At 42.4% G+C, this 27,708-nt stretch overlaps 1 protein-coding gene across 2 annotated transcripts; it reads right to left on the bottom strand.

Annotated features, from left to right (window-relative positions):
• Nucleotides 1-27,708, bottom strand: LOC133110367 (nuclear factor of activated T-cells, cytoplasmic 2-like). 2 transcript variants are annotated; one of them, XM_061220406.1, is made up of 10 exons: nucleotides 27,518-27,708; nucleotides 22,047-22,944; nucleotides 21,115-21,283; nucleotides 16,924-17,126; nucleotides 16,070-16,242; nucleotides 15,735-15,875; nucleotides 9,274-9,329; nucleotides 8,972-9,104; nucleotides 6,706-7,359; nucleotides 1-2,311 (listed from the first exon to the last, which is right to left on the bottom strand). In XM_061220406.1, exons 1-10 carry the CDS (start codon nucleotides 27,573-27,575, stop codon nucleotides 2,259-2,261), a joined length of 2,538 nt encoding a protein of 845 aa, XP_061076390.1. In that variant the 5' UTR covers nucleotides 27,576-27,708; the 3' UTR covers nucleotides 1-2,258. The 2 variants fall into 2 exon arrangements, with proteins under 2 accessions (XP_061076390.1, XP_061076389.1); XM_061220405.1 differs by lacking the exon at nucleotides 27,518-27,708 and adding an exon at nucleotides 24,182-24,629.

Genomic DNA, 27,708 nt, shown 5'->3' with positions numbered 1-27,708 from the left:
AACAAGAATATTTCAAATTTATTGTAGGTAAAATGCTATTTTAAAAATTGCAACAAATCTTCAGATTGCATAGCAAAATTAAAAGTAAACAATACAGAACTGAATTTAAAAAATGACCTGATTAATACATAATAAGTGATGCATTACTATATTGCAATATTTTATTAGTTATGTAGATCTGCATTTAATATATTAATAATAAGGCATCCAACTGATACCATTTATGAGTTTCTAACTTAATTTTTTTACTTCTACCTACACCCTTCCAAAAACATATTTTGTATACAAAGTTCAGCAGGCTATTTACAGGACATAAGAACAATATATTTGGCTAAAAAGTACATTCAGGGTATAAATTCCAAAGGCATTGTACACAAAGATAACTGAGATGACTCTGTGTTAAAACATACATCATTCTTTTTGAACTGCATATGCAATTAGACTTCAAGGCCCAATTACAGGAAACACCTTCTAGCAGTAACATAGCAACACACAAAGAAGTAAACACAAAAATAAGACTTTGCTGTTGGTTAAGGCAAGGAAATATATAAAACATAAAGGGGAAAGAGCTTGCGGTTTCTATATTCCATGCAAAATAATAAAAACACTTAAAATCTATTGAGCATCATTTCGAATAAAATAACTATTTCTGAATTATTTAAGATTAATTTCTTCTAAAAATATATTTGAACTAAATACTAAAGTTCCCTCTAAGCTAATAAAAAAACCTAAATATTATTTTAAATGTACAGTATCAATAAATGACAATCTACACAAATTATATACTGTATAAGGCTAAACAAAGGAACGTCAGCATAACTTCCATAAACAATTCAAAATCAACTATGAAAATCTAATCATAGCATTACACATACCAGTCACACTACAGTATTGATGTCTTTTAGGTATTGCTGAATGTCTTATTACATTTTACCAATGTAAAATGTAACCAACTAGTTTTTCTATATATTTGAAGTTATTCTTTGTATTAGTATTATCGCTGTCATGTTTCCACTGTTGTGTTTATATAGAGGTCCAGGCATGCCCATTGCATGATCTCTAGCCCTCGACTCCTGTTAATTGTAATCCGTTTGAAGTGAATGGAAATCATGACACACGCAGTTTGCTGGTGTTACTGCACTGCGCCCTCTCATGACAATAGCCGGAAAACTGTGAAGTCAAACATTTAGATACGTATGGAAAAGATGGTTTCCTAAAGTACAAGTCAGGGCGGCATTCGCACGCTGCAAAATAGGTGCTTGTATCAGAGAGCCACGGAAAAAGTGTGATGAGGCAGCCAATCAGAGCGTGTAACTGATGCTGTGACTGTGTTGAATGTGTTGGAAGGCCACAGGGCCCTTCTGTCAAGTGAAGACAGAGGTCACTAGTGCACAGTCCAGAGGCACAGCTATTTACCAATAAATACCAGAGGAATATGGTGTCATAATAATATAAAATGAACTTGAACAGTTTGGTTAAATATAAGGCACATAAAAAGCTCTGGGAATCCTGCATTACCCTTTCATTTTCGGGTCCCAAAGGGGGCCGTTTGGCGGCACGTATCTGAGGCTTGTTAAAACGTTAATCAGAAATGTGAATTTAAATGAATCTGTGAAGTATCCTTGTCTGAAGCAGAAGTAAAACTGCTTTAAGGTTTCCCAAATAAATGAAGGATGTTACACTCTTGCTATTAGCAGAAGAGTGGATTGAAATCTGATTCCAGTCATTTTGCAGGGACGTCTACTGTCTGTGCATTGGAGCGTATCCCTGGTCAAGTATTTGCAAAAAACGATCTATCTAAATAACTGCAAAGCAGTCATCAAAATGAGAGGCTCCTCTTGATATAGCTGTGCAGTATACAGTGTACAGAGTAAATGGCTTTCTCCAGAATCTTTGGCTATTTGGATATGCTGTGAACTCTAATGTGACACTCTTTCAGTGTCAGCCTGCATGAAACCTTGCCCATCCTCAGTAATAAGTCAGCATATTTACAGTTACTGTGAAATATCTCTAAGAATAGTTCATAAAGTTTTTCCCCAAGTGGATTTCAAAATAAGGCACATTCTTGTTAACGCTGGGCTTGCTGGGTAAAAATAGGCAGGAGTAGGCAGGGTACTTGGCAGGTGAGCTGTCCCCGGACAGAAAGCTGGGATGGAATTGGTGGGCAGTGGGAACTGGAGAGGGACAGAGGGGTGGGCTTTAGGAAGGGTGGGAATCCAGGGCGCTGTCTCAGAGGGATGCCAGGAGACCGGGCCCATCTACGTCTGGTCTCTGCCATGGACTGTCAGGTCGTTCCTTATGATCTCATTAACTGCAAAATAAACACTTTTTATTAGCTGTGGTAATAACATGGAACATGGAACAAAACCTGTTTAAGCAGAGCTGCCTGGTGGTCAACCCAGTGGCACATTTCTGCACAGAAATAAGAATAATAAGGTTGCAGTGTGTTTACTGTAACTGTGCGAAACAGCCCCTGTATTACAACCATTGTAAACTGCGTGAAACGGTTTGGTTATTTGGTGCCTTTTTTTAATGGCATCTTCACATGAGAAATTCGATTTCAAACCACTGGCACACTCAAATCAAACTAAACTCACATCTCCACACTCCAGAAAACCAGGTTTGCTCTCCAGCAGAACCGTGACCTGTCATTCCTTGTAAAGCCTTCAAGCCCTACAGCCAAAACCTAGCCAGACTGACAACCCATCCATCAGTTATCTAATCACCCTGTCCTTCCAGCCAGCCCTAATGTTGTATAAATCTAGAGGAAGAGTAACTTAACTGTAACTTATTACACCTTTTAAATGAGTCAGAACATTTGGTTGCCACAGGTTTCCTAAATATCCATCAAACAGCCAGTGACCTCATACAAAAAATCTCCCCTAAATGCTATTGTGTAGGCTTTCTGTAGAAAGAGAAAGCAATACACACTGAGCAGCAAAATGTGGGTCTATGCGGTAACTGCTACACTAAAAACAGAAAAGCGTTATGACTGCGATTCACCACAAGGAGGGGGTGGACTATCGTTTCAGCGGCTGGTCCCTCAGGGTTTGACGCCAGCGCTTTGTTTGGTCGTACTTCCTGTTGCTCCACAGAGGGATTGACAGACGGGGTATAAATGGAAACTTTAACTGCCTCATCACCCTATAAATAGAAACAGGGTTCACCAAGGCATTATACTTTCTCCGTAAACCAACAGGTGGTGAGGGGGAAATGCATTGCAGCCAATTCTCAAACTTGTGAAACACTGGAATAAGTGACAGCAGGTAAACATAAGTGGGGGTGTTTATAAGAAATACAGAGGAGGAATGAAGACTGAACTAAATGCTCCTGAACACATTCTGCTTCAAGATACTGAAGCAACACTTGAAAAAGGTTTCTACAGCCCCTCAGAGATAACATTGATACAATCGAAAGGGTCTTGCTAAAACGACAGGCTCTCGCAAAGCAATACAGTGATGTCAGAGGCAAGTCATTTCCTTATTTAGTCGGCTACTTCACAAATACTTCCTCTCAAAAGAGCGCGAGGAAGCAACACACCTGATAAGATTATTAAAAGCATGGTTTAATGCCATTATTTCCATTACACAGGACGCATTGAAGATACTGTGCGTCATAAGAAAAAGGTCCCAAGGGAGAAAAAAAGAATACAACCACATTGCAATAGTGTTTTACCTGAACAACAACAACAAAAAAAACATTAAAAAAACTAAACAAAACAATAGCTTTAGCTGCACTGAAATGAGAAGGGCACTGCCTGAAGTCCTTGAACTAAGCGAGACCTGCAGTAACTACAAATCAATCTTTCTGAAGTCAAATCCTAATGGAAAACTTACGTTGGGATGTTTTAAACATTTAAAGTTCTCATCAAGTTCCTTGTACTGCAATTGCTTTAAACTCATACAACCAATAAAGCTTTATGTAGTATATAATGATACAATATGCTATACCAACAACAATAAGCTCTTATAAAGTTAATAATAATTCAGCTCTTTTCAGAGTTTAACAAGGCCAAAATCATTGACATAATCACAGCATTTAATCAGCACACACTGTCCCTGTTGACCTTCACTTCACAATGTTGTGACACTGACGGAGAGTTCGATATTGGCTTGCCTTTTCATGCGACCCTATTTAAAGCCCTGACCTACATACGGGTAGCATGAGAGAAGGGGCACAGTCATTAAAGAATCCAAGTGAGGCAAAAACAGCCTCCACAAGTCACTCAAGTGGGACACATCACCTGCCAGCACAGGAAGCACTGGTCTCGCGCGTTTTTCAACTCCTGCTTTGACTGTACTTTGCTGAGTGATTTCTGCAGATCCACATTCTTGTTTCTATTTTGCAACGTGCTTAGCTCTTAACACCAATTAATCTCTGCATTCACTGAAATCCTCTCACTGAACTGTGGTGACAGGGGAAATCACATTGGCCAACTCATTTAGCAATCGCGTTTTTGTAGGTGCTGTCCTTTGTGCATTTTTCGGATATCTCTGTGATGTGTGAACGTAACTGTGTCCATGCACAGCCCACACTGTTGAGAAGTTTTAAAGGGGAGATTTGGAGTTGGCCATGAACACAGAGAACCGTCTGTGAAACCAGCATACGTAAAGGAGAATTTCTCACCAAGACCTCAATGTACCATCGCATAAGTAGAAGTGTGGGTGAGGGAGCCAATACTACTGTCTCTCAGTAATTTACTTTAGATCGTGAATGCAAATTTTCATTCACAGTTCAGGGGGTGAAACTGCTTCAGCATGACTGCACTGCATTTATAGGAAACCAAAGCACTTTTGGCCATTTCAATGCAGAGCCACTTCCCTTTCCATTTACCCCAACAAACTAGCAATCCGCACGGCATGATCCCTACCCCTTACCCAACGAGCAGCACAGCTGTGGACATGTTAGAGATGTACAGCTGTGGGCAGGTTAGAGATGTACAGCTGTGGGCAGGTTAGAGATGTACAGCTGTGGACATGTTAGAGATGTACAGCTGTGGGCAGGTTAGAGATGTACAGCTGTGGGCAGGTTAGAGATGTACAGCTGTGGACATGTTAGAGATGTACAGCTGTGGGCAGGTTAGAGATGTACAGCTGTGGGCAGGTTAGAGATGTACAGCTGTGGGCAGGTTAGAGATGTACAGCTGTGGACATGTTAGAGATGTACAGCTGTGGGCAGGTTAGAGATGTACAGCTGTGGGCAGGTTAGAGATGTACAGCTGTGGGCAGGTTAGAGATGTACAGCTGAGGACATGTTAGAGAAACAAAGCTGTGGACATGTTAGAGATGTACAGCTGAGGACATGTTAGAGATGTACAGCTGTGGGCAGGTTAGAGATGTACAGCTGAGGACATGTTAGAGATGTACAGCTGAGGACATGTTAGAGATGTACAGCTGTGGGCAGGTTAGAGATGTACAGCTGAGGACATGTTAGAGATGTACAGCTGTGGACATGTTAGAGAAACAAAGCTGTGGACATGTTAGAGATGTACAGCTGTGGACATGTTAGAGAAACAAAGCTGTGGACATGTTAGAGAAACAAAGCTGTGGACATGTTAGAGATGTACAGCTGTGGACATGTTAGAGAAACAAAGCTGTGGACATGTTAGAGATGTACAGCTGTGGACATGTTAGAGAAACAAAGCTGTGGACATGTTAGAGATGTACAGCTGTGGACATGTTAGAGATGTACAGCTGTGGACATGTTAGAGATGTACAGCTGTGGACATGTTAGAGATGTACAGCTGTGGACATGTTAGAGATGTACAGCTGTGGACATGTTAGAGAAACAAAGCTGTGGACATGTTAGAGAAACAAAGCTGTGGGCATGTTAGAGATGTACAGCAGTTCAGTAACATTATTAAATCCAAATAATAAATCCACATTCTACTCCATTTTGTTGTTATTAACACACAAACACACATGCACACACACACAAACACATAGAGGCTGTGGGAAAAATCCATGGCCAAGTATAACAAACAAAAAGGCTGCCCCCCAGTTCTCTCAGGCAGCCTGACAATTGTTGCCATTCCTGCAGACAAGAAAGCTTCACTCCCTGGCCTGTCACTGTGCCAACGAGGCAGCAGATTGGACCCTGCGGTTCTGCTGCAGCCATGGAAGAGGAGTCTGCCCAAAGTCGACTCAGTGCACTTCCCAAGCTTTGGCTTGGTGTATGGATAAGAATAATGTAACTCCTGACAGATGTGGCTTGACAGCGCATTCAAATCGGAAAGCAGACTGCTGGAGCTGAATGTTGTTTACACATTGCAAGGAATTTGGTTACATCTGCAGCCAGAGAAACATGTATGGTCTGGCACTGTTCGTATAGTATATACAATGCAGGAGGGAGGGAGAGAGAGAGAGAGAGAGAGAGAGGGAGAGAGAGAATGAGGGAGAGAGAGAGAGAGACTTCCCTGTATTGTCCAACTTTAGTGGTTTAGCTGTGGTCTTACACAACCGTCTGTTAGGGTCTGAAAACTCATCACATTACACCAACTTCCCTGATAAACAAAGTAAACCATATTATGCTACTGAAGACACAAAACCACTTCTCTATAAAGAGCCAATCACTGTCATTCACCCACAGCACACAGCCTAGCTTGTACTGGATATAGCAGAACGGGGGTTTCCATTTCCTCTTGCGTGTGCACGGGCGAGAGATAGAGAGAGAGTATTAAAAACAGAACAGAAAGCTCTTACTCACCATCATCCAGGTAGACCTGGTCCAGGTTTTCTTGCTTAATGGTGACCCTGCCTGTGGGGGCCCGCTGGGGACCTGCCTGTTCTGCTGGGGACCTGCTCCTGGGCACCTTGGGCACAGGGTGGGGCTGCTGCTGGATGACTCCCTGATAGGTGACTGGAGGGTGGGCCGCAGAGTGGGCTCCGGGGAAGCCGTCGCAGTACGGGAGGGGCTGTTTCCTGGGCAACGAAGCGGCTCCTTGGAGCAGGTGATTGGTGGGAGAGGCGTGCAGGGCGGGGGAGGAGGGGAGGTGCTGGCGAGGAGACACGGAGAGCTGCGGGGCGGCCGCGTGACGGGGCTCGGGCTGTGAGGCGCGGGGGACCGGGTGATGTCCGTCAGGAGCTCCGCCCCCACGCTGCTGGTACAGGACAGGGCTGCTCCCCAGGGCCTTGGCAGCCCAGGGGTAGATGAGCGCAGGGTTCTGAGGCTGGAAGCGGGAGTCTGGGGCGGGGAGATCGCACGCGGACGCCATGCTGGCCAGCAGGCAGCTGTCCTGGTTCACCAGGCCGTGGAGATTGTGGTAATAAGCCTGGGGTGATGCCCCCAGGACCTGAGACACTGCATAGCCCATCTGACTGTGCTGGTAGTCATCAAATGGCTCTGATTTAATGGAGGTCACTGCAGAAAATATACACACCAATAATAATAATTAAGTAGAAATTACAGCACTTCTTATACATAACCCCCATATGTAAGGACACCATAATGTTTGGGACATATTAATGTTATGTAAATGAAAGTAGTCATGTAAAGTACTTTGTTGCATATCCTTTGCATGCAATGACTGCTTTAAGTCTGTGACCCATAGACATCATCAGGTGGTGAGTATCTTCTCTGATAATGCTTTTCCAGGCCTGTAGTGCAGCCATATTCAGCTTCTGCTTGTTTCAGGGGCAAGTTGTCTTGCAGTGTACCCTCTGTAGTGTGTCTGTCTGATCACATTTCTACACTGAAACCAAAATTACAAATCTGAAATTGTGGATTAAAGAGCCAAATCAAGAATATGTCTTTGCCCCAAACATTATGGAGTCTAGTATATACAGTAGGAGTCTAGTATATACAGTATATAAACAGTGGCTTCAGAAAGTATTCAGACCGCTTCACTTTTGCAAACTTTATTGTGTTGTTAAATAGATAACATTTCTTCACCCATCAATCTACACTCAAAAACAAGTGCAAACATGTTTTTAGAAATGTTTGCAAATGTATAAAAAATCTAAAACTGAAATCTCTCATTTACATAAGTATTCAGGCCCTATGCTGGGGCGCTGCAATTGTGGTTTGCTTTAATTATCCTTGAGATGTGTGTAGAAATTTATTGGAGTCCTCCTGTGGCAAAATGAACTGATTGGACACAGTTTAGAAAGACACACACTTGTGCATATACGGCCCCACAATTCACACTGCATGTCAGGACAAAAACCAAGCCATGAATTCTCTGTAGACCTCCGCGATAAAATTGTGGTGAGGCATAGATCAGGGCAAGGGTATAAATTACTTCTAAAATTCTCAGGAGCACAGTGGCCTTTGTGAAATGGAAGAAGTTTGAAACCACCAGATCTCTTCCTAGAGTTGGCCGTCCGGGCCGTTGGAGGTACCCAACAGTCACTCTAACAGAGCTTCGGCAGTCCTCTGCTAGTGGCTAGACTGAAGCCACTGGAGAAAAAGGCACATGCATATGACAGCCTGCTTGGTGTTTGCCAAACGTCATTTAAAGGACTCTGAGAGCATGAGAAAAAAGATTCTCTGGCCTGATGAAAAGGAATTCATTGGGCAGATCTCCAAGCACGATGTTCAACACCAGGCCCTGCTCATCACCTGGCTAATACCATCCCTACGGTGAAGCATGATGGTGGCAGCATCATGCTATGGGGGTGTTTCTCAGCAGCAGGGACAGGGAGACTAGTCAGAATTGAGGGAAGGATAAATGCAGCCAAATACAGAGAGGTCCTTGAAGAAAACCTAATCCTGAGTGTATGCGACCTCGGACTGGGGCAATGATTCACCTCAGCAGGACAATGACCTGAAGCATACAGCCAATACAACACTGCAGTGGCTTCAGGACAAATCTCTGATTGTCCTTGAGTGGCCCAGACAAAGCCCAGACTTAAACTCCATAGAACATCTGTGGAGAGACCTGACAAATTCTGAATACTTTCTGAAGCCACTGTACACAGACATGTGGTGTGGGCTTTCTGGCCAATGCCATGCTACAGTTTGCAATCCTCACCTGGCAGAGGAGTGTAGGTGAAATGCTGGGGCTGGCTGCGTTTCCTCTTCCCGTTGATCACGTAGAAGTTCACCTTGGCGGGTCGGCAAATGGATGGGTCTCGGTACCGCGGGACCTCCACGAACAGCATGTTCTACAAATGGGAGGACCTTTCACTTTCAGCACTGTAGCACCTTACAGTCGCGCACCTTAGAGCCAGTAACACAGAGGATGCTGTTTGCATGCAGCATGGCTAATAAGCGTCCTATAGGAGGTGTCTGTAACCCGACTGGGTTTGTGCGTGTGGGGAATAAAACACTCACCGCCTGGCTCTTGTCTTTGTCCACTGATGCCTCCATATCCCAGATCTGTTGTCCGTCTGTAAAACACATACACCGGCAGGCAGGGGTTAACAATTTAACAACCAATTAACCACCGCCCCTCCTTAGTGCCTAATTTAGAGTGCAGATAATCCAGGAGCATTCAAAGGAATGAAACATTTGTCTGAACAAGAAATGTTGTACCCATCTCAGATACAGTACAACATGCTTTCGATTCATGATGCCAAAGCAAATTTCCATTACAAGAATCTTGAATTCAATCTTTGATGAATTTAATTGTGTGGTGATCTTATGCACGGTAGTTGTTTCAACAGTAATTACTGTTAAGCCTTGTGCGTTGCGCATTGCTTCAGACTACAGCATGAGCATCAGACCTAAAATGCGCACAAGAAGAGTCTTGTTCTGGGGACACGATAATAGTTACATTAATATGTGTCAATTCTAACTCATAACTAAATTAAATAATATTTGGCAATTACAGCAATCACCATAATTATCTTGTCAAACTGCGAGTGAATAAAAATGTAAACACTTGCATCTAATTGAGAGGCAAAGTGTTTAGCAGCAAATACTGGCTGAAAGATTATGAATTAGCATTTTATACTAATTAGCAATGAGTTGCGCTGTGTAGCCAACTGCGTGTGGGTGCTGAAGACACTGGTTCAGAGAACTTGTCTCATGTTTCAACATGACTGCAGTCAGGGGAAAAACTGCCTTTCGCTTACAGATCGTATCTTTACAGTCAACCACATCCGCTGACTCTCCTCCACAAAGCCCAACAGGAGGGTGCTTTGACGATGAGATCTACATTTTTACTTTGCCTACAGCAAGGGTTTTCAACCTTTTCTCATTCAGGGACCCCCATCTAGGCTCAAAGGTATCCAGGGGACCCGTATTATGCTAAATGAAAAAAAAAATATATATTTTCAAAAGTTTTCCGAATATATATAGTTACAGTATTGCATGTGAAACCTGACCAGGGACCCCTTGCAGTACCTTCAAGGACCCCAGAGGTCTACTGACCCCCTGCTGAAAGGCCAAACAGACATCCAAAGAGGGTTCTGAATGGAGCTGTTCCTTGCATTATTACATCTGTGAAAGAACTCCTGATCTAAGAAAAGTTTTCGAACTAGGAATGAAAGCAGAAGCAGATGCACATGCACTTCAGCAACAGTATGAAGTATGAGCTAAAAATATGTCATCCAGGTATGTAAAACCCATAAATCAGTAGTGGTGCCAGGAAAGAATCACAGAAAAATATCCAACAACAAACACATTTTCACCAGTTATGCCTTCACCCGGACCAACCTGGCCAACTGAACTGTGCTGGCTGCATGAACTGTCAACCAGGTACAGGTAGGTTGTGCAGGTATTAGTGTACATTTCATATGGGTGCATTGAACATTGCAGGACACATTTAACTTAATTACTTAAGTAAGCAGTCGTTACCCGCAAACCGTTCTGTAGTGGTGACTTGGGGGTGTACAACTGCAAGCAATTGTTTCAAGGAAAGTTGTGCATGAAACAAGGGTTTCTGACTAGCTCAGTGGTCATGGCACACACCTAAAATCCTGTCATTTTGATGTTTCATTATATTTTATTGTACTTTTCTTTTTACATTATCTAAACTTATGCTTCGCCAAAGGCTGGCGGTAGATCTCACACATTTCAGGGGCGGGGCTGGCACACTGCTGACTTCAGAGACACAGAGAAGAAAAGGGAGATAAAAAATTGCCATACAGCCATCAAGCCATTAACTTATCAAGAACAGGCTGGCCAACTTTGTGAAACTGGGTCATAGGCACTAACATAGCTGACCTCTCACAGCTGTACCAGACACAAGCCATAAGCAAGGCCCAGTCCATCTTGAGGGACCCCAAGCATCCAGTGTTCAATCAATTTCTGTTCCCTCAGAGCAAATACAATATCAAAATATCAAACACTCCTTTATCCCAACTGTCACTGGCTTTCTTAAAAAGCAATACCACAGCTGAGGTTGACATGGACTCACTCCCTATCAATCCATTTTATGGGCTGACTTTTTTGAGCACATTGCTTTTCAACGGTTAAGGACTTCTTTACCTGTTCTTGGGAGTATGTGCATTGCTATGTGCAGCAGAACTAATTGCCCCATGGTGATAGATAATAAAGACTAAGTACTGTAAGTTAACACTACATGGGGTGATTGTAGTTTATTCCGCACACCGAAAAGACACATTTGAAAAGAAAAACCTGCACTAGAGAGGAACTGAAGCTCTGCACCTATGGGAAAGGTTTGGCTGAAACTAAGAACCTGGTTTACAATCAAACAAACCAGTGTGTTTCCGTCATTAGCTGGGCATTAGATAGTTAGAAGCAAGATATTACCATTTAAATGTTTTAGGGCCGCTGTTCAAGATTTCACAGATTTCTATGCAATATGTCATTAGTCTCCATGAGCTACGGCATAAATAAAACTATAGATTTTCTTAGAAACAATAAGTAGGCTATGCAATTACCAGCTCATATAGGATATACAGATACTCCAAGAGTCCAGATGGAAGCAGAAGAGACATTTATTTTCATAAATCTATGTGAAATCACAGTGAAAATTTTCAACACATCACTACTGAGCATAAACATTGTCACACAGCCCAAGTACTGAGCATAAACAGTGCACATATTTCACATGCCACAACAAATGAAGATTGCACATGTTCTCAGGAACCAAACAAGGTCCCAGAGCAACAGATTCATACAACTGAGGAAGCATCAGACATAGCTTCACAGAGAAGGAGGAATCTTCTTTTTTTCGAGTGAAATATAGGCCACTGAAAGAGATTTTAAAAATTCACTGTTTAAATTGCATTCCTCCTATAGCAATGGGGTTGATTGTGTTATATGGTGAAAACCCCCAGTCCAACTGACACTCAGTTGCACAGGGATTAAATGAGTCAGGGCTTTGAGGGGAATTCCACTCCCTGTGCCAGGAGGTAAAAGTTCAAATAAAAGAAACTGCCTCATTTTCAGTAACAGCAGGTGCTGGCTGCTGCCTCTTTAGCAGTTGGACTCATTTGCGCGGTAATTTCAACACAAATCCAGAGGAACATATTTGAATTCCCCGCCTCTCCGATTGGGCAACAAAGTATCAGGCTTTGGCCCCCTCCCTCATATGGTCCTTTGCAGGAGCCAGATTCCCGACCAAAGCCAGCCAGTGTCCCCTCCAGAAGATTCCACCACACACAGTCCTGCAATTCCACACAGCTATGTCACGCAGGGACACCTTCCAATACAACTTATGTTAGCGTCTCCTTTTTAATTTTCCATTTTCATAAGCAACTGCCTTATAGTACGCATTCCGCATGGTTTCCCAGACTTTAAAAGCTAATGTATCAGACCAGGAAAGGAGACTGGTCAAGCCCCCAAATAAACATTCAGCCTGTCACAGTCCCGGCACTCTACGGACAGCAGACATATGAGTAAAGACTGGGTGTTAAGAGAACGGCCAAGCCAACAGACACCGATCTCCTGTGGAGTCTTTGGCAAGCCACCGATGTGAGGACTGGATGTCTGACACCTGAATCTGGTCTGACACTTCTGACCCGAGTCAATCAATCATTAGTCCTTAACTGTGATGACTTGTGAGAAATTTAAGTGCAAGCCATTGTAGCGACCGCCGATCTCTCTAAACTGCTTGTGAAGGTTCAAACCTGCATCTATCTGTGTCAAAGTTAAGGGCAAATGTTGAATGAATGAACCGTCAATGAATTAACATAACCGTAGTCGGTTTAGTGTTGTGCATGTTCTGCCAAAACACAAGAGGGAAAAGCCAATAACTCATGGATGACTGCTGGTAGCCAATATCTTGAGATCAGAAAATGGCTAGACTGGCAACAATCTTGAATACTAATAAAATTGTGTACAAATCAGAAGTTAAAAAGTGAACCCTGACCCCACCACAGACTCAGACAATAAAAGGCATATTCTAACAATGCTTGATACCATTTCTCTATGTCAAAACCCATCATGTTCCAAAATAAAAATATACAATTTAGAAGTTTCATGAATAAACACATGCAATACAGAAATAACACTATGATTTTACTGGGACTATGCCTAAGTAAATGCCAGCTTGATGCCAAGTAAAACATGTAATGCTTCTTGTAAAGGGGTTCCTACCATTTCCAACAAGGCATAATGTGTCCTAATCAGGCGAGAGACAGTTTATGAATATTGCTGCATTCACATTGCAGAAATGAAGGATTTGGACTTGCTATATATGTAAACCTGTAATGGCTAAGGCCCTGGTTAACCTAATTTTGAAATAAAGTTCCATTTTAAATGTCAAGCAGATTTGTTAGAAAGCCTTAGATTGAGTAATCCTTTCTGGAGAGCTTTTGGAACACTTTGGACATGCTTTCTAAAAACATACTCTCATATATAAAAATATAAAAATGTATTAACATAATAAAACACACCTTATTTTTTTTACTTCTACTGCTGTAGCCTATCCACTTAGAGTTATGATGCGTTGTGTGTTCAGAGATTCTCTTCTGCATACCACTGTTGTAATGTGTGGTTATATTCATTACTGTCACCTTCCTGTCACCTTCCTGTCCAGTCTAGCCATTCTGATCTGACGTCTCTCATTAAAAAAGCGTCTGAAGAACTGCTGCTTTTCATACTCCTGAGACTAGTGTGTGTGAAAATCCCAGAAGATCAGCAAATTCTTTCTTCATTCTGATGGTTGATGTGAACATTAACTGAGCTCATGACCCGTATCTACATGATTGCATGCATTGCACTGCTGCTACACAATTGACTGATTAGATAATCACATGAATAAGTAGGTGTAATAAAGTAAAAATGCTCACATCACATCATCACAATATGCCCATGCATATTTACCCAAAATGAGATTCAGTATACCGAGCTGTTCAGTTTGATGCTTTGAGATTTCCCAGCATGCGTGGCAAAGTCAAAAGCTCTATGCTGGTGCATAGGTCGAACCACAATTTTAAGAGGAAGGCACATAAGAGCGAAGACTGGGGCCTTATCAGAATAAAAAAACCAGTGTCGAAACTGATGTGCAATACGGATGCCTGGAGATTTACTTAATTTATCCTGCTGGTACTGAACTAATTTCACAGTGACAGTGGTGTGACCACACACGGAAGAACGGGGTGTTAAGCGAGGATGATTGTACGTGCTACGTGGGTCACGCTAGCTTCAAACACACAGGCGTGTCCCATACCATGCTTACTGAGAAAGTGCGTCTATGCAGAGCTTCACAAAACATCATTTGGGAACGTGCGCAGACAGATACTGAGTGGGCGATGCAACCCATCAACAAAGCCAATGGTGTGATCAGAATTGACTGATGTTCTGTGGGTGGCAGTACACATACTTCAGTGAGGCTCATTCCTTGTGTAAAGGTTCTCACACTTGAATACAATGCTACTAACACATATGTTTTGCCTGTGGTGCCAATTTCCACAAAGACAATAAAGTCCAAGTGATTAATTGTTTCGAATTGTTTCCAATTTGTTGTTTAAAATTGTTTCCAATTTAACACCCAAGACACCCACATTGCTGAAATATTTACGGAATTGTAGCTTGGTGGCCATTTTGTTCTTCATATTTATCTTGAAACATCCTTGGATAAAGGGCCATTCACACAGCAAACAGTGGACAGCAAGACGAAACCGGATGTAACATTCAATGAGACAATGACAGCAGCTGACAGCAAATTCACAGACGGTAGGACAAACTTGCCATCAGGATAAAATTAATTTTGATTTTTAACATCCACCGTAAGGTCAAATGCTGGTGGAAGGGAAGTGGTACATTCCTCAAGAAGGATGGCGACAAGTCAGTAGTAGAGGTGGAAGGGATTACATTTGGAATCAGAAACTTTTTAATTACAGAGATCTTATGAAAAAGGCTGCAGCATGGACTGCTGTCATTTTCAGCTTTTTTTTTCTGCGTATGATTTGTGGTTTAGCTTACTAATTAATTTAGCCGTAGTGAAGTTAAATGAGTTAATTAACATAATATCACAATCTGTGAATTTTTTTTACTTTCGTTATTTTCTAAATTATAAAATAATGGCTGGATCTAGCTCACTATCAGCTAGCTATCTAGCAATCTAGCCAGCTAGATGCTACTAGAAAGAGAGAAAATATAGCTAGCTAGCTAACATAGCAGCCAGCTTCAACTGTCAGGATAAACAAAACAAGTTGAGACTAGTAGGTGGTCAATTCCTGTCCGTTTTGCAAAGCCGCCCTTTGGTACACAGGTTCTCTGAATGGTGCGAACTGTAAACAAGGAAACGGACGTAAACAATGCGACCACAGCACTGCTGAGTGCATCCTGGCCACCATGCCATCTGCCGCCTACCGTCCGCTGTGTGAACGCCGCATAATATGGAGAAAGCTCTGCCTGGGCTGGCTGCTGTCACTCACCATGTGTTTTCTCGCTGAAGACTACCTTGGACTCGGATGTGAAGTTCTGTCCAGTCAGGATCATCTGCTGTCCCCCCAGAACCGAGCAGCTGTCCATGTCCTGTTTCTCCACCATGGGGAGCTCATGAGCCGATCTCTGAGCTGTCAATCCACACCAGGAGAGAGCGGAGAGAGATCAGTGCAGCTCCAGCTCAAACCATAACTCCAGATTAACACTTGCCTATAGTTAAAACCAGTTTTAGCAGCAGTCCAGCTAAAACTATCATTTCAGATTAATGCTAGCCAAGCTAAGCTTTTATCTATACTTTTAAGCAGTTTGAGGGGTGGGGACTTACAGCACTCAATGGGATGGGAAGCCGCTTGGAGAGACAAGTACTGGCCCCCAGGCTGGGGTATGTGCACCCGGAACACCAAACGGACACGCGTGTTCTTTCGACCGATGTCCGTCTCCCCTTTCCTTAGCTCTATGTCCGCGTTCCTCAGTTTCAGAATCCCCGCACAGTCGATTCTGCAAGACAGACGGCAAGGATTACACACCAATTTAACAGCTGTTAAAAGATGAATGGCACTTTCTTTATTGAAGCTGCGATGACAACTGTCTTCCTAATTGCCAAATCTGTTCAGAATACTTTCGAAAAACTAAAGATATTTGTGGAGTGGCTCTCGGCAAACAAGCTGTGAGCGGCAAGACAACGGTCTCTCAAACACATGTATGAATCCCCATGCGACACATGTTTGACTCTTGGTTGTGACACGTCCTGAACTGTGACCCTATCTCTCTCTCCCTCTCTGTCAATAAAACAATGTGAGGCTAAAGTACAGACACTCGATATTCACATTGATATTAGGAATCATATATATAGTCCTTTCATTCTGAATAAAGTGAAAATGTGGGCAAAAAGCCCACTTCCGCATTTCTGCGGTCATGCCGTCTACACATTTCTCACAGACAGCGTCTTTAAAACTAGAACTCCAGCTGTGCGTTTTCTAGGCGCAAAATGACCCACTCCAACAATGAAAACAGATCCACATATCTTGTCTTACCCAAGCTTATTATGCGTATTATGCAGTGCTGACCAGCACGGTGAGTGAATGAATGAATTGGACATTGAAAGAGTAATTAACATAGCACCCTTGCAGTAACCGTCACAGTGTGCCATGCCAGATAACTGAGGGCAGAGCCACGTACACTGCTCTCATATTGTTCTTTGGCTCCAGAGGGAGCTCCAAGATCTTGGTGTTGTGGACTATCTTCTCGTAGCTGGCGGTGGTGACGGTCTTGCCGGTGATGCGGTGGACCTGGTAGAAGGCGTGGGGCTTAAGGATCCTCTCGTCGGCCGTGCCGATGAAGACCTGCAGGCCCAGAGTCTCTTTGCCCTGGTACCCTTGCAGCTGGGGGAAGTAGAAGGAGGAAGCGCCATTTAGCCATTATGCAAAGAGCCGCCAAACATTACATTACATTACATTACATTACATGGCATTTAGCAGACGCTCTTATCCAGAGCGACGTACAACAAAGTGCAAATCAAACACAACTCCGTTGTGATCTGCTAGTCAGTTACAAACCACCAAAGGCACAGCTTTGTCCAGTCAGTACAGAACTGGCTGTCTTAATGTTACAATGAAGTAATGCAGCACAGTCATCAAAGAATAATAAGGTTTAATGGTCAGGAAGATTCAATATGGTCTCAAGATATCAACCTCCACCAGTCTATATTTAAAATTCTGCCACCGAAGAAACATTTCATCATCACTTCTCCTCAACTACTTAAATGGGACCCTGCAAAATATAAGAAGAGATGCAAGCCGCGTAGTTTCCCTGGTGAGGCAATTTCCTGACATATTTATAGGGCACTGAACTGTGGCTGAACTGGGCTTGCGTTTAAAGCTCACCAAGTGAGCTGCCCTGCACAGCAGAGACTGGGCCATCCTCTGAACACACATCAGAAATGCCAGAACGTACTGGAACGTACTGGAACACCACCCTGATCACGTTCGGGATAATATTAAATAAAATATTAAATCAGACTCTTCCATATCAATATCTCCTCTTCCTGCATAATGCAGCAGTCAATGAATCCACACCTCTGCCAGATGTTATTAGCAGACCACATACAAAGGAGTCTGGGTGAAGGTCAGTGGTTAGGAAATAATTATTTTTGAAAGTCACTGAACTTTTTCTCTAAATCCAGTTTGACACACATTGCACTCCACTGGCTAATCTTCCGCAGTGGCTGTACTGCTACAGCCGCTGCAGATGGATCACAGACACACAACTGACTGACCAACAGTCAACCACTGACACAGAGCGGATACCACCCAGGCCATGCGACACGCATGTTCATCTCTGCTAAATTAGTTCAAAATGGCGTCAAAGGAGGGCTGCGGGGTAGCGTACTCTGTAAAAACATGCTTGCGGTGCAGGAGTGAGCCCCACAATCGTGGATCGAATCTGGCCCGTGCAGGGACAGTGCACACACAGTTGGTTTTGTGTCACCCAAGGGTGCTCCTTGCTCGAGTGACCCCTGTTAGCTTTCCGGGTACCCACGGCTTGCGTTCTGCGTAAGCGTACGATTCATACCTGGGTCAAATACGTAATTGTTTTGGATTCAAATACTTTTCTGGTGCAATTGAACCAACCAAGATGACCAGAAGGCAAGGTTTGTACCTTTTTTAATAGGTTCCAATACACTAGACAACTCAATAAAGTATTAACCATTTTGACCCAGGTCTGATATGCCCCTACTCTGCATGTGCAAGGCAGTGCGTGTGACAAGAAGCCGCTGACTGGCATGGCATGTTTCCAAGGGTTTACAGTATATGAGCATGCTTGTACATAGTTTGCAAAATGGCAATCAAATTTTGGAGGGATTTGCTGAAGCCAAATAAAAAAATGTATATACATCAAAGGACAGAAATGCTCACAAACAGTCCTTCATATATTTACCTGGAACACAGGAGTAGGCTGCATTTGTTCCTCTTAAAAGGCACTATTTTTTAGTATAGAACATTCTATACCACTGTTCACAGCCAAATCTGGTATACAGCCAGATTTTCAACATAAAAGCAACTGCTGAAAGCAGAGTACTTTTAACGACAGTAGACTACATGTTCCCACTTGAACAAAATGTGGTTGGAGCTAGGGACAAATGACGCCAGAATACCAAGTAAAATATAAGCAGGAGCATCATGGAACATTCTTAATATTTTGATGTCACTTTGTACTCATTTACAACAGATAAACACACGCTACCAGGAAGCCAAAATAACTCACTGACACAGCAACATTTACCACCCTTCTTTGACATTAAACAGAAATAGGGCTGACAATTAGCCACAACATGATCAAACAGATTAGACTTCAGATTATTGTAGTCAGAAATGCTTGTGTTACATTTGAGATTATATTTTAGAAGTCCCCAAAAATGTCCCTATTTTTTCCCCACAATAGATTTGACTTGATAGATCTCCTAACATGTAATAAGCAGACAACTGTGGCAGCAAACACACAAAATCACCTTGCCCTTTGTAGCCAGTCTCACTGGACACAGCATGAATTTACATAAACAAAACACCGGCAGCGCTGTCAGCCATTTGAAACAAAACAAAAAAAAGTGTTTTAATAATAGACTACAGTAGGGGTGCCTGCACATGACCCATCCACTGCTTTCAGCAGTTGCAAACCCACAAGTTTCATCAGTGTGGTTAAAATAATCATTTTCTGAATAAGAGAAAAAAACAGGTTGAACCAGGTTTTAAAACGTGTTATTGTTCCAGGAGGGCCTAAACCAGTTTAAAGTTTGTGTTGCCTTCACCAATGACAGTGCCTCTGCCTCTACCTGCTACAATTTATCAGTGAAACCATTTTTGGCAGCCCTTTGCCTAAGGCATATAAGGCAGCCTTGAGCATTGGTAACAGTCTGAGTGAATAGACACTCACAAACACACACGTGCATACACATGCACACACAAACATGCGGAGCAGATCACTTTAAAAAGGACAAAACTTCATCAGAGGAAGCATGCCGAAAACCACAGCGTACAGAGACGCAGCAAGCGGCACCTGGCCAAGTGTAATTTACAGTGATACAAAACATCCACTAATGAAACTAACTAACTAGAAAGAAATATTCTGAAATTACACCCACATTAATTTGCTCTGATTGGTCAAAACTGGTCTGAACCAGTAAAATATTAAAGGCATACTATGCAGGATTTCTTTCCACACTTCACTCCTGTGTTTATGCCCCCATTCCCAACCCCGCCTATGAATCCCCAAGATGATTCTGCCTGGCGCAGTTAGCAATGAGTTAGCAATGAGACGAGAAAATCTCTGTCTAATGATTTTAGCCATTTAGCCAGCTATTTAACTGACGTTACTTGTTTTGTATTTGCTTATTATATTTAGTAGCAGTGACGTTTTGTGAACTCAAAATTGGTGGGGCACGAACCTAATGATCTGACTAATGACTCGGAAATGATCGCTTCTTCACGTCAGGTTAAATGATACACACAATTCAGAAGACTATTTTAATCACTAAGCAGTGGTGGAGACAAGATTTTCCTTGAGTATCAACATTACAATTAATTCACAAAATACCAGTACAGTCAAGCGACTTCTTGGCTTCTTCTTTAACATGGCTGTCAAATGGAGAATTAATGTAACACTTGTGACCAAAAGAAAACACAAGAAAACACACAAGTCCTGGGCCCTTCAGTTTTACAGACAATAAAATGCAGTCATTAATTATAAGATTCTATCGTAAAAAAAAATATTTGATCAAAATAAAAATATAAGATTCAATCAAGGTAAATTCAGAAGTCTGGCACTTTCAAATTCCGAGCCCAAAGAACCATCCATGAAGAAGCCACATCCATTTTACGGCAACAACTGTTCCAGAATTCCATGCTTCAATGAAAAAGGCATGTAAATATTAACATCAAAACTTTTCAGATTTTTTAACTTTATCATAGGGAAAATTTGGTGCTCTGTAATGAACCGAGAAGTAGGTATTCGTTTTTTGTACCATTTGTGGTATGCCTGCTTTGCTGTGAGAGCACATTTCTTCTTAAAGAAGCCCGTGCCTAAGCTTATTCCCAAATGGCTAAGACGCTTGAGTGGGACCGGGAAGGTTGGTGGTTCGAGCCCCAGTGTAGCCACAGTAAGATCAGTGCAGCTGTTGGGCCCTTGATCATCAATCTGCTGTGGGGTAATATTCACAGCTCCAGAGCTCTGGCAGAGTGAGATTAGAGGGGAACAAGCAGGTGGAGGGAAGGGGAGGATAATTTCCATCAACCCAACCCTGAGGCTCTCACCGAGAGGAAGGGACATGTTTCCGCACACACGGCTGAGCACAAGCAGCAGGCTGTCCTTTCATACCTGGACCACCGGATGACCGCCGCTGGTTGACTTGACCGCTCCCCGGCTGCCCTCTGTCTCGTAGTGGGCGCGGTGGTGCGGTTTGGGCTGGACTTCGATGCGGAGCTCGTACTGGTCGTTCCTACTGGGCACAGGCCACTCCAGGGAGGGCAAGGAAGCCACCGGAATGCTACAGAGCAGGATGGACGGAGGAGAAACTCAATGGGTACCCAACACTCAAGCCCACATTAAGCATAACCGCCATCCAGTAAAAACTAGAATAGTGTTCAGGGCAATGGCTTAATAGAGCAGATTCAGGATAACTGCAATGCACCAGTAATGATTAACTCACTAATGAATTTGGGGAAACTGTACACTTCCTTTTTTCTGTCTACATTCAGAAATCACTTTCAAAGAAAAATTAAACTGAAGGAGCTTATTTTGCTAATTCATTTTAAAGCTAGGGCAAAAGTCATGGAGGAAAATGAAATGCAGGTCTGTAAGTGTTTTGACCCATAAGAGGTAATATTTTTTTTAATAATCTTGTCTGCTTCAATGTGTAATCTGATGTGGGTTTTGCTTTTCCTCTTAAGTTCTTTTTACATTTTTAGATTCCTTTATTTGTACTAATGTGATGTATTATGATGTAATTATGTGTGTCTGTAATTTTGTGCTGTTTGTCTTGGCCAGGTCTCTCTTGGAAAAAAGATTTCTTAATCTCAGTGAGACTGAACTGGTTAAATAAAGGTTAATAAAAAAATTTTTTTTAACTTTAATTACTATATTGTTATGTAGAGATGAGGGGAAGAAAAATGTATCCTTAGTCACAATGTGATAACAAATCTATTTGGATCAGGGGGTCTGCTGATATTCTTGGGCTATATGACACCCCTATAGGACAGTAAGTGTGTGACAAGCACTCAGGAAATGTGTCAGTAACACCTGTCTGTTACCTGCAGAGGTTGGGGACCAGCTGATTGGGCCAGATTTGTGGAATGACGTAGAAGGACTCGGTCTTGCTCTTCACTTCCTGTTCACAGTACAGGAAGCCGTCTGGCTGGCTCTCGCAATAGGCCTGGCAGTCCAGGTTGGGCTTGACCATCTTGGTGGGCACCGCCACGCTCAGCCCGGCGCTGAGGCCGTTTATGGCCTCGGCCAGGCTGGAGGGGGGGGCGTACTGCACCGCGGGGGCGGCGGGGTGGTGGTCGTGGCCCCTGTGGGGGGACGGGCTCCGGGACCGCACGTGGGCGGCCAGGACGGGGTTCTGGTACATCTCGTAGGTCCTCTTCCCCTGCGGCGAGGTTGAGCGGGAGCCCGGGCGAGGGGATGGCGACCGCGGGCCCAGGCAGGTTTCCTCGGTGACGCTGGTGCGAGGGGAGGTGCCGGGGGACGTGCGGGGGGAGCAGGTCTGGATGTTCTGGAAGCGGGGGCAGAGGTCGGCCGCATTCTGCGCCCCGCTGGGGGACACACAGGGCGAGGCCCAGGGCGAGTAGCTCTCCGAGTGCCAGCTGGTGGAGGAGTTGCTGCTGGCGGGGCTCAGGCACTGGGCCTCGCGGTACACGGCGGCCTCCAGCCCCGGCACCGTTAGAGAGGGCCAGACGCTGATGTTGACAGGCTGGGCCTGCGGGGTGTCTCTTCCGGTGTGGTAGAGCTCATGGGATGGGGTGATCTCAATCCGGGGGCTCAGCGCGGGGCCCCCGTGCCTGGAGGGGTCCAGGTGTTCGTACGCCAGCAGGGCGTCTGGGATGGGATCCCTGTATGGAGATGGGCTGCAAGACTGGTGGTCCTCATGGGGATAGCCCAGCCCGGATGGGGGGCTGAGGACCTTTTGAGAGGGCAGGCCTGACGCATCTAAGGACAAATTAAGGAAATGGGGAGAGTAATCAGGTAAATACATTGTACCCTAAGGAATACAAAACATGGCACCACGTACCGTACAAGGATTACGTGGTGCCCTGGAAAATCTAGATAGCGATTTAAATGTATGAGATACACGTAGGCGTATTGGGCGACATTGGCTCAGGCAGAAAGAGCAGTAGTCCGGTAGTTGGAGGGTTGCTGGTTCGATTCCGTCCTGGGTGTATCAAAGTGTCCCCGAGCAAGACACCTAAACCCTAAATGCTTCTGACCAGTTGGTTGGTGGCCTTGCATGGCAGCCAATCGCTGTTGGTGTGTGAATGGTTGAAAGACAAGCATAAATTGCACAGCGCTTTGGGTAAAGGCGCTATATAAATGCCAACCATTTACCATTTACATAGGTCCTGCCAAGATAATATTCTTTTCACAGCAGGAACAGGAGACTTGAGTTAGGTATTGTTATAAAGACAGTCAGTTTCAATTCATTTATATACGCAACTGTACTGTATTTATGGACCAATTGCATGTAGAGGCTCATTCCATTGTGAAGCGTCTTCTGTTGAGTGTGAGAGACCGCAGCAGCAAATTCTCCCTCCCCTGCGGACACCTGACTGTTGTGCTCGTAATACCACAAGCTAACTCCCATTTATCTAACATAAACTTACAAAGCAGCTGAAATTTCATAACAGTTCTAATGAACTGTTTCATAAAAACTGGATAACAAGGCACATGTAAGGTAAATACACTGTCCTTGTCCATGGATAATTCAGATATCGTACAGAAACCTGTCTGGGTGAAAAATGGTTACACTACAAGAAGAAATCTGTTAAATTCAGGTGCAAAAATTGGGAAAATACAAATTAATTGTTTTTCATCGTTCAACTGCCACGCGACGCGAAACACAACAGCCAGTTTGTGTCAAGAAACAAATATCCTATACGGAAATCAAATAGCTATATTTAGGCTATCACAGCTTAATGTCAGTCTTGTTTTTATACAGGGAGACATATGGCCATATATCAGACTTCCGTATGCGACTACGCACAAATATCAAACTAATAACTTTAAATATAAATATAAGCATAGTTTAGTATAGTTTACCATAGTTTATTACTGTAATAAATGAATGGCTACCATGTCCATAATCTCCAACTAAAGTAACATGAGAAGCTGATATTAACTGCAGCTCGACCAGACTCGTCAGACAAGTTTAATAATTTACATTATTTACCTTTCTCTTCTCCGGGAAAATCGCTGCATGCTGCATACTCAAATAAGTAAGAAAAATCCAACTCATCTTGGTTTGCTTGGCCGATATCGCCAGATAGCCCTAAATTAGTATTGGGGTCGTTGTCTTCGTAAACGGAGGTCATCTGTCTTCTTTTCCAAACAAGTTTAAAATGAATAACATAAAATTTGGTTTTACATAGGCGTCATATGTATTTTGAAGATAAAGTCCACTCAATCAAATACAAGTTGTTTCGACAAATGAACACAAACACACTGTTCCTTTCGACACTAAAATATAGACTAAGCCCGCTGAAAATGGCTTGCAAGACGTTGGGTTAAAAAAATAAGAACATTTTGAAAAATGAAAAGCAACAGCTTCCTGTTTCAGTAGCCTCATATACACATGTAGATAAGGCGTGACTTCTTTCATAGACGAATGTAGTAAATAAATACAACGAGCGTGTTGGGAAGTGTAGAATTATTGCCACAGATATTAAGATGGAAGACATTTAAAATGCTTCCATATTTCGGTTTCCAGTGTCCAGTGTCTCGCACACGTTCCATGTGTATTTAACGCTGTATTTAACCGTATAGTAAAAACATTTAAATAATCTAGATTCGATGACAAAACGATGTGCAGTGAAGTTGTTAGGTGCTACTGCCCCCGAGTGTCAGCAAGAAGCATTGATGAAACAATGCCAGCATGTGTAACTCCATGGAATCCCATTTTCGTCTAAATAAAAGAAACATCCATCCACACATTTTCTAAACCACCACTCCTGGTAAGGGTTGCAGGGGCTGGAGCCTATTTATTGCAGGGGCTGGAGCCATTTCATGGTGTGGTCATTAGGTTACTGCTGCTAGCTGTCAGCTCTCACAGAAACACATTGTACTATCTAGCTATCTACAGTAGATAAGAAAATATCTATATTTTTAAATCACTGCCAAAATGACAAATGCAGCTATTCCTGATTATATACACTCACCGAGCACTTTATTAGGAAGATTTTTACTTTATTACACCCACTTATTCATCAGCCAATTGTCTGGCAGTAGTGCAATGCATACAATCATATAGATAAGGTTCAGGAGCTTCAGTTAATGTTCACATCAACCATCAGAATGGGGAAAAAATGTGATCTAAGTGACCGTGGAATGATTGTTGGTGGCAGACAGGGTGGTTTGAGTGGTATCTCAGAAACTGCTGATCTCCTGGGATTTTCACGCACGCTAGTCTCTAGAGTTTGCAAAGAATGGTGCAAAAACAACAACAACAAATTAAATTCATTGAGCAGCAGTTCTGCAGACAGAAACGTCTCGTTAATGTGAGACATCAGAGGAGAATGGCCAGACTGGTGAAAGGTGACAGTAATGCAAATAAGCACATTACAGCAGTGGTATGCATCTCTGAACACACAACACATCATAACTGTAAGTGGATAGGCTACAGCAGTAGAAGTCTAATAAATACCTAATAAAGTGCTGACTGAGTGTATATTCTTCCAATAGCCACTGATGAAATTGGATGCAGCAGTTTCCCACCTGCATCCTTGGGTCTGCTACATATGGGCAATGTTTACTGTAGATATGGATGTTGCTACATCACTGCCAGGTCTACAAGTTGGCGTGTTTCACCATATTTTCTCCATCTAGACTTCATTGCCAGTCTAGTTGTGGCAATTATAGTAATAGCAATGAAATTATGCAAAGCTTGTAGCATTACCACTTATATACTAAGAATAAATTACTTCAATTACATTCCCAAAATAATTAATTCTTCTATTCACCAATATCATCTGTTCAGTCAGTAAAGTCAGAAAGACTTATAACAAATGTATGGCTTCTGTATGAGCTCTTTATGCACATACATTAGCATGTGTTTTTCTCAATGGGTGTGATATGCTACATTTAACTTAGCCCAAAACTGCCTCAGCAAAACTGGCACATTTGAACCTTCAGGTATCACAAAATGTTAATATGGAAATTATTATTATTACTATTATTTAAGCAGTGTATTTTTTTCTGACAGGAAATCAAACAAAGACTTGGTTAATGCTACTGTACATAAAATGCATAGAAAGATTAAAGGGATATAAATAATGAAGAATGAAACAAACTGCAGAGCCGACCAAACAATTTTGGAGTAGCAATGAAATGGAAGGAGTTGCCATTAATACAAACTTCAGCATTTTTAGGGCAGAAAGTGTACTTTCCAAATGTCGAAACAAGTTTTCTTCATCAGAACATCTGGGGACAGGAGAAAGAGGCCATTTTCAGGAAGATATTTGGCACAGGAGCGTTTTTAATAAGCTGCAATGAATATCGCCCCTAAACTGGCTTGAGTAACCCTTGTGAAACTCACAGAGAACCAATGTTCCAAATGTCCAGTAGAATAAACGTTGTCAACAAGAGAGTCTCAATCACCAAAAAAACGTAGGCTATTGTCAGCTTGAGAGAAATAGCCTTAGTACATGAAATGCTAATAATGCTAATCATCAATATATTTTGAAGTGAATATTCATAAAATTGCATTCTATATGTATTCATTACTGCCATTATTTGTGAATGTGCTTCAAAATTCAAGTGTATGAATGTACTGCTGAATACTGAATGTGGGCTTTAGAGAATGTGAATGAGTTTAGGTTGGGTAGGCCATGCCTTAATACACTAATCATTGCTTCATTGAGACAGGTAACAGTGAAAAGAACAAACAATAGGTGTGCTTCTGAAGAGCAGCAACATGCAATATTGAGGATGATTGAGTTGAAAGGTAGATTAATGCATTTACAGTTTAAGTTATTAATGGCAAATCAGGCTACTATTGGAGCAATGAAGTAATGAGCTCAATTTAAATGGTAATTTGTATAGTCGATTACATTGGGAAAAAAAGCTGTCATCTTCCTTCCTATGATGATGATGATTATCATCATCATCATCATCATCATTAATGTTGTTAATAATAATAATCATAATAATAATTACGTTACTGTTTTTGTTCTTGTTGTTTATAGCTAAATATATCAACGATGTAACACAGTGCTTGAATACGCTGTAGCTATGTTTTCATTCAGATCATCCGACTTCAGTGTGAAATAAATGTGAAATCATAATTTATGAATAAATGAATAATATTATAATAATATAAATTTTTATAAAGAAACAAATAAATAAATAGTGTCCACTTGCACTACACATAATCCAACATAAGATGGAAAGACTCACCAGCACGGTTTAATTAATAGGCTACCTAGTAGCATATTAACTTACTTAATATTTCCACATAAAAATAATATCAGTCGATTTTGAGATTATACATTTCATCACACGCAACTCCTACCTTGATTCATCGATCTCATCATGTGGTACTGCGCCAGCCTCCAGACTTCTCTGAACATTTGGAAATAAAAATAAAAACGAAAAAGAGACTAGAAGAAAACTTTCTCTCTAAGTCATAGTAGCATCTAACTTCGATGTCACTTGAATAAAAAAACTGACGACGAATACGAATCGTAAGGAGTAACAGAACAG

The sequence above is a fragment of the Conger conger genome, chromosome 14 (assembly GCF_963514075.1).
Source record: "Conger conger chromosome 14, fConCon1.1, whole genome shotgun sequence".
Classification (NCBI taxonomy): domain Eukaryota; kingdom Metazoa; phylum Chordata; class Actinopteri; order Anguilliformes; family Congridae; genus Conger; species Conger conger.
Note: the sequence above shows the minus strand (reverse complement) of the source record. Positions and strands in the feature narration are given on the sequence as shown.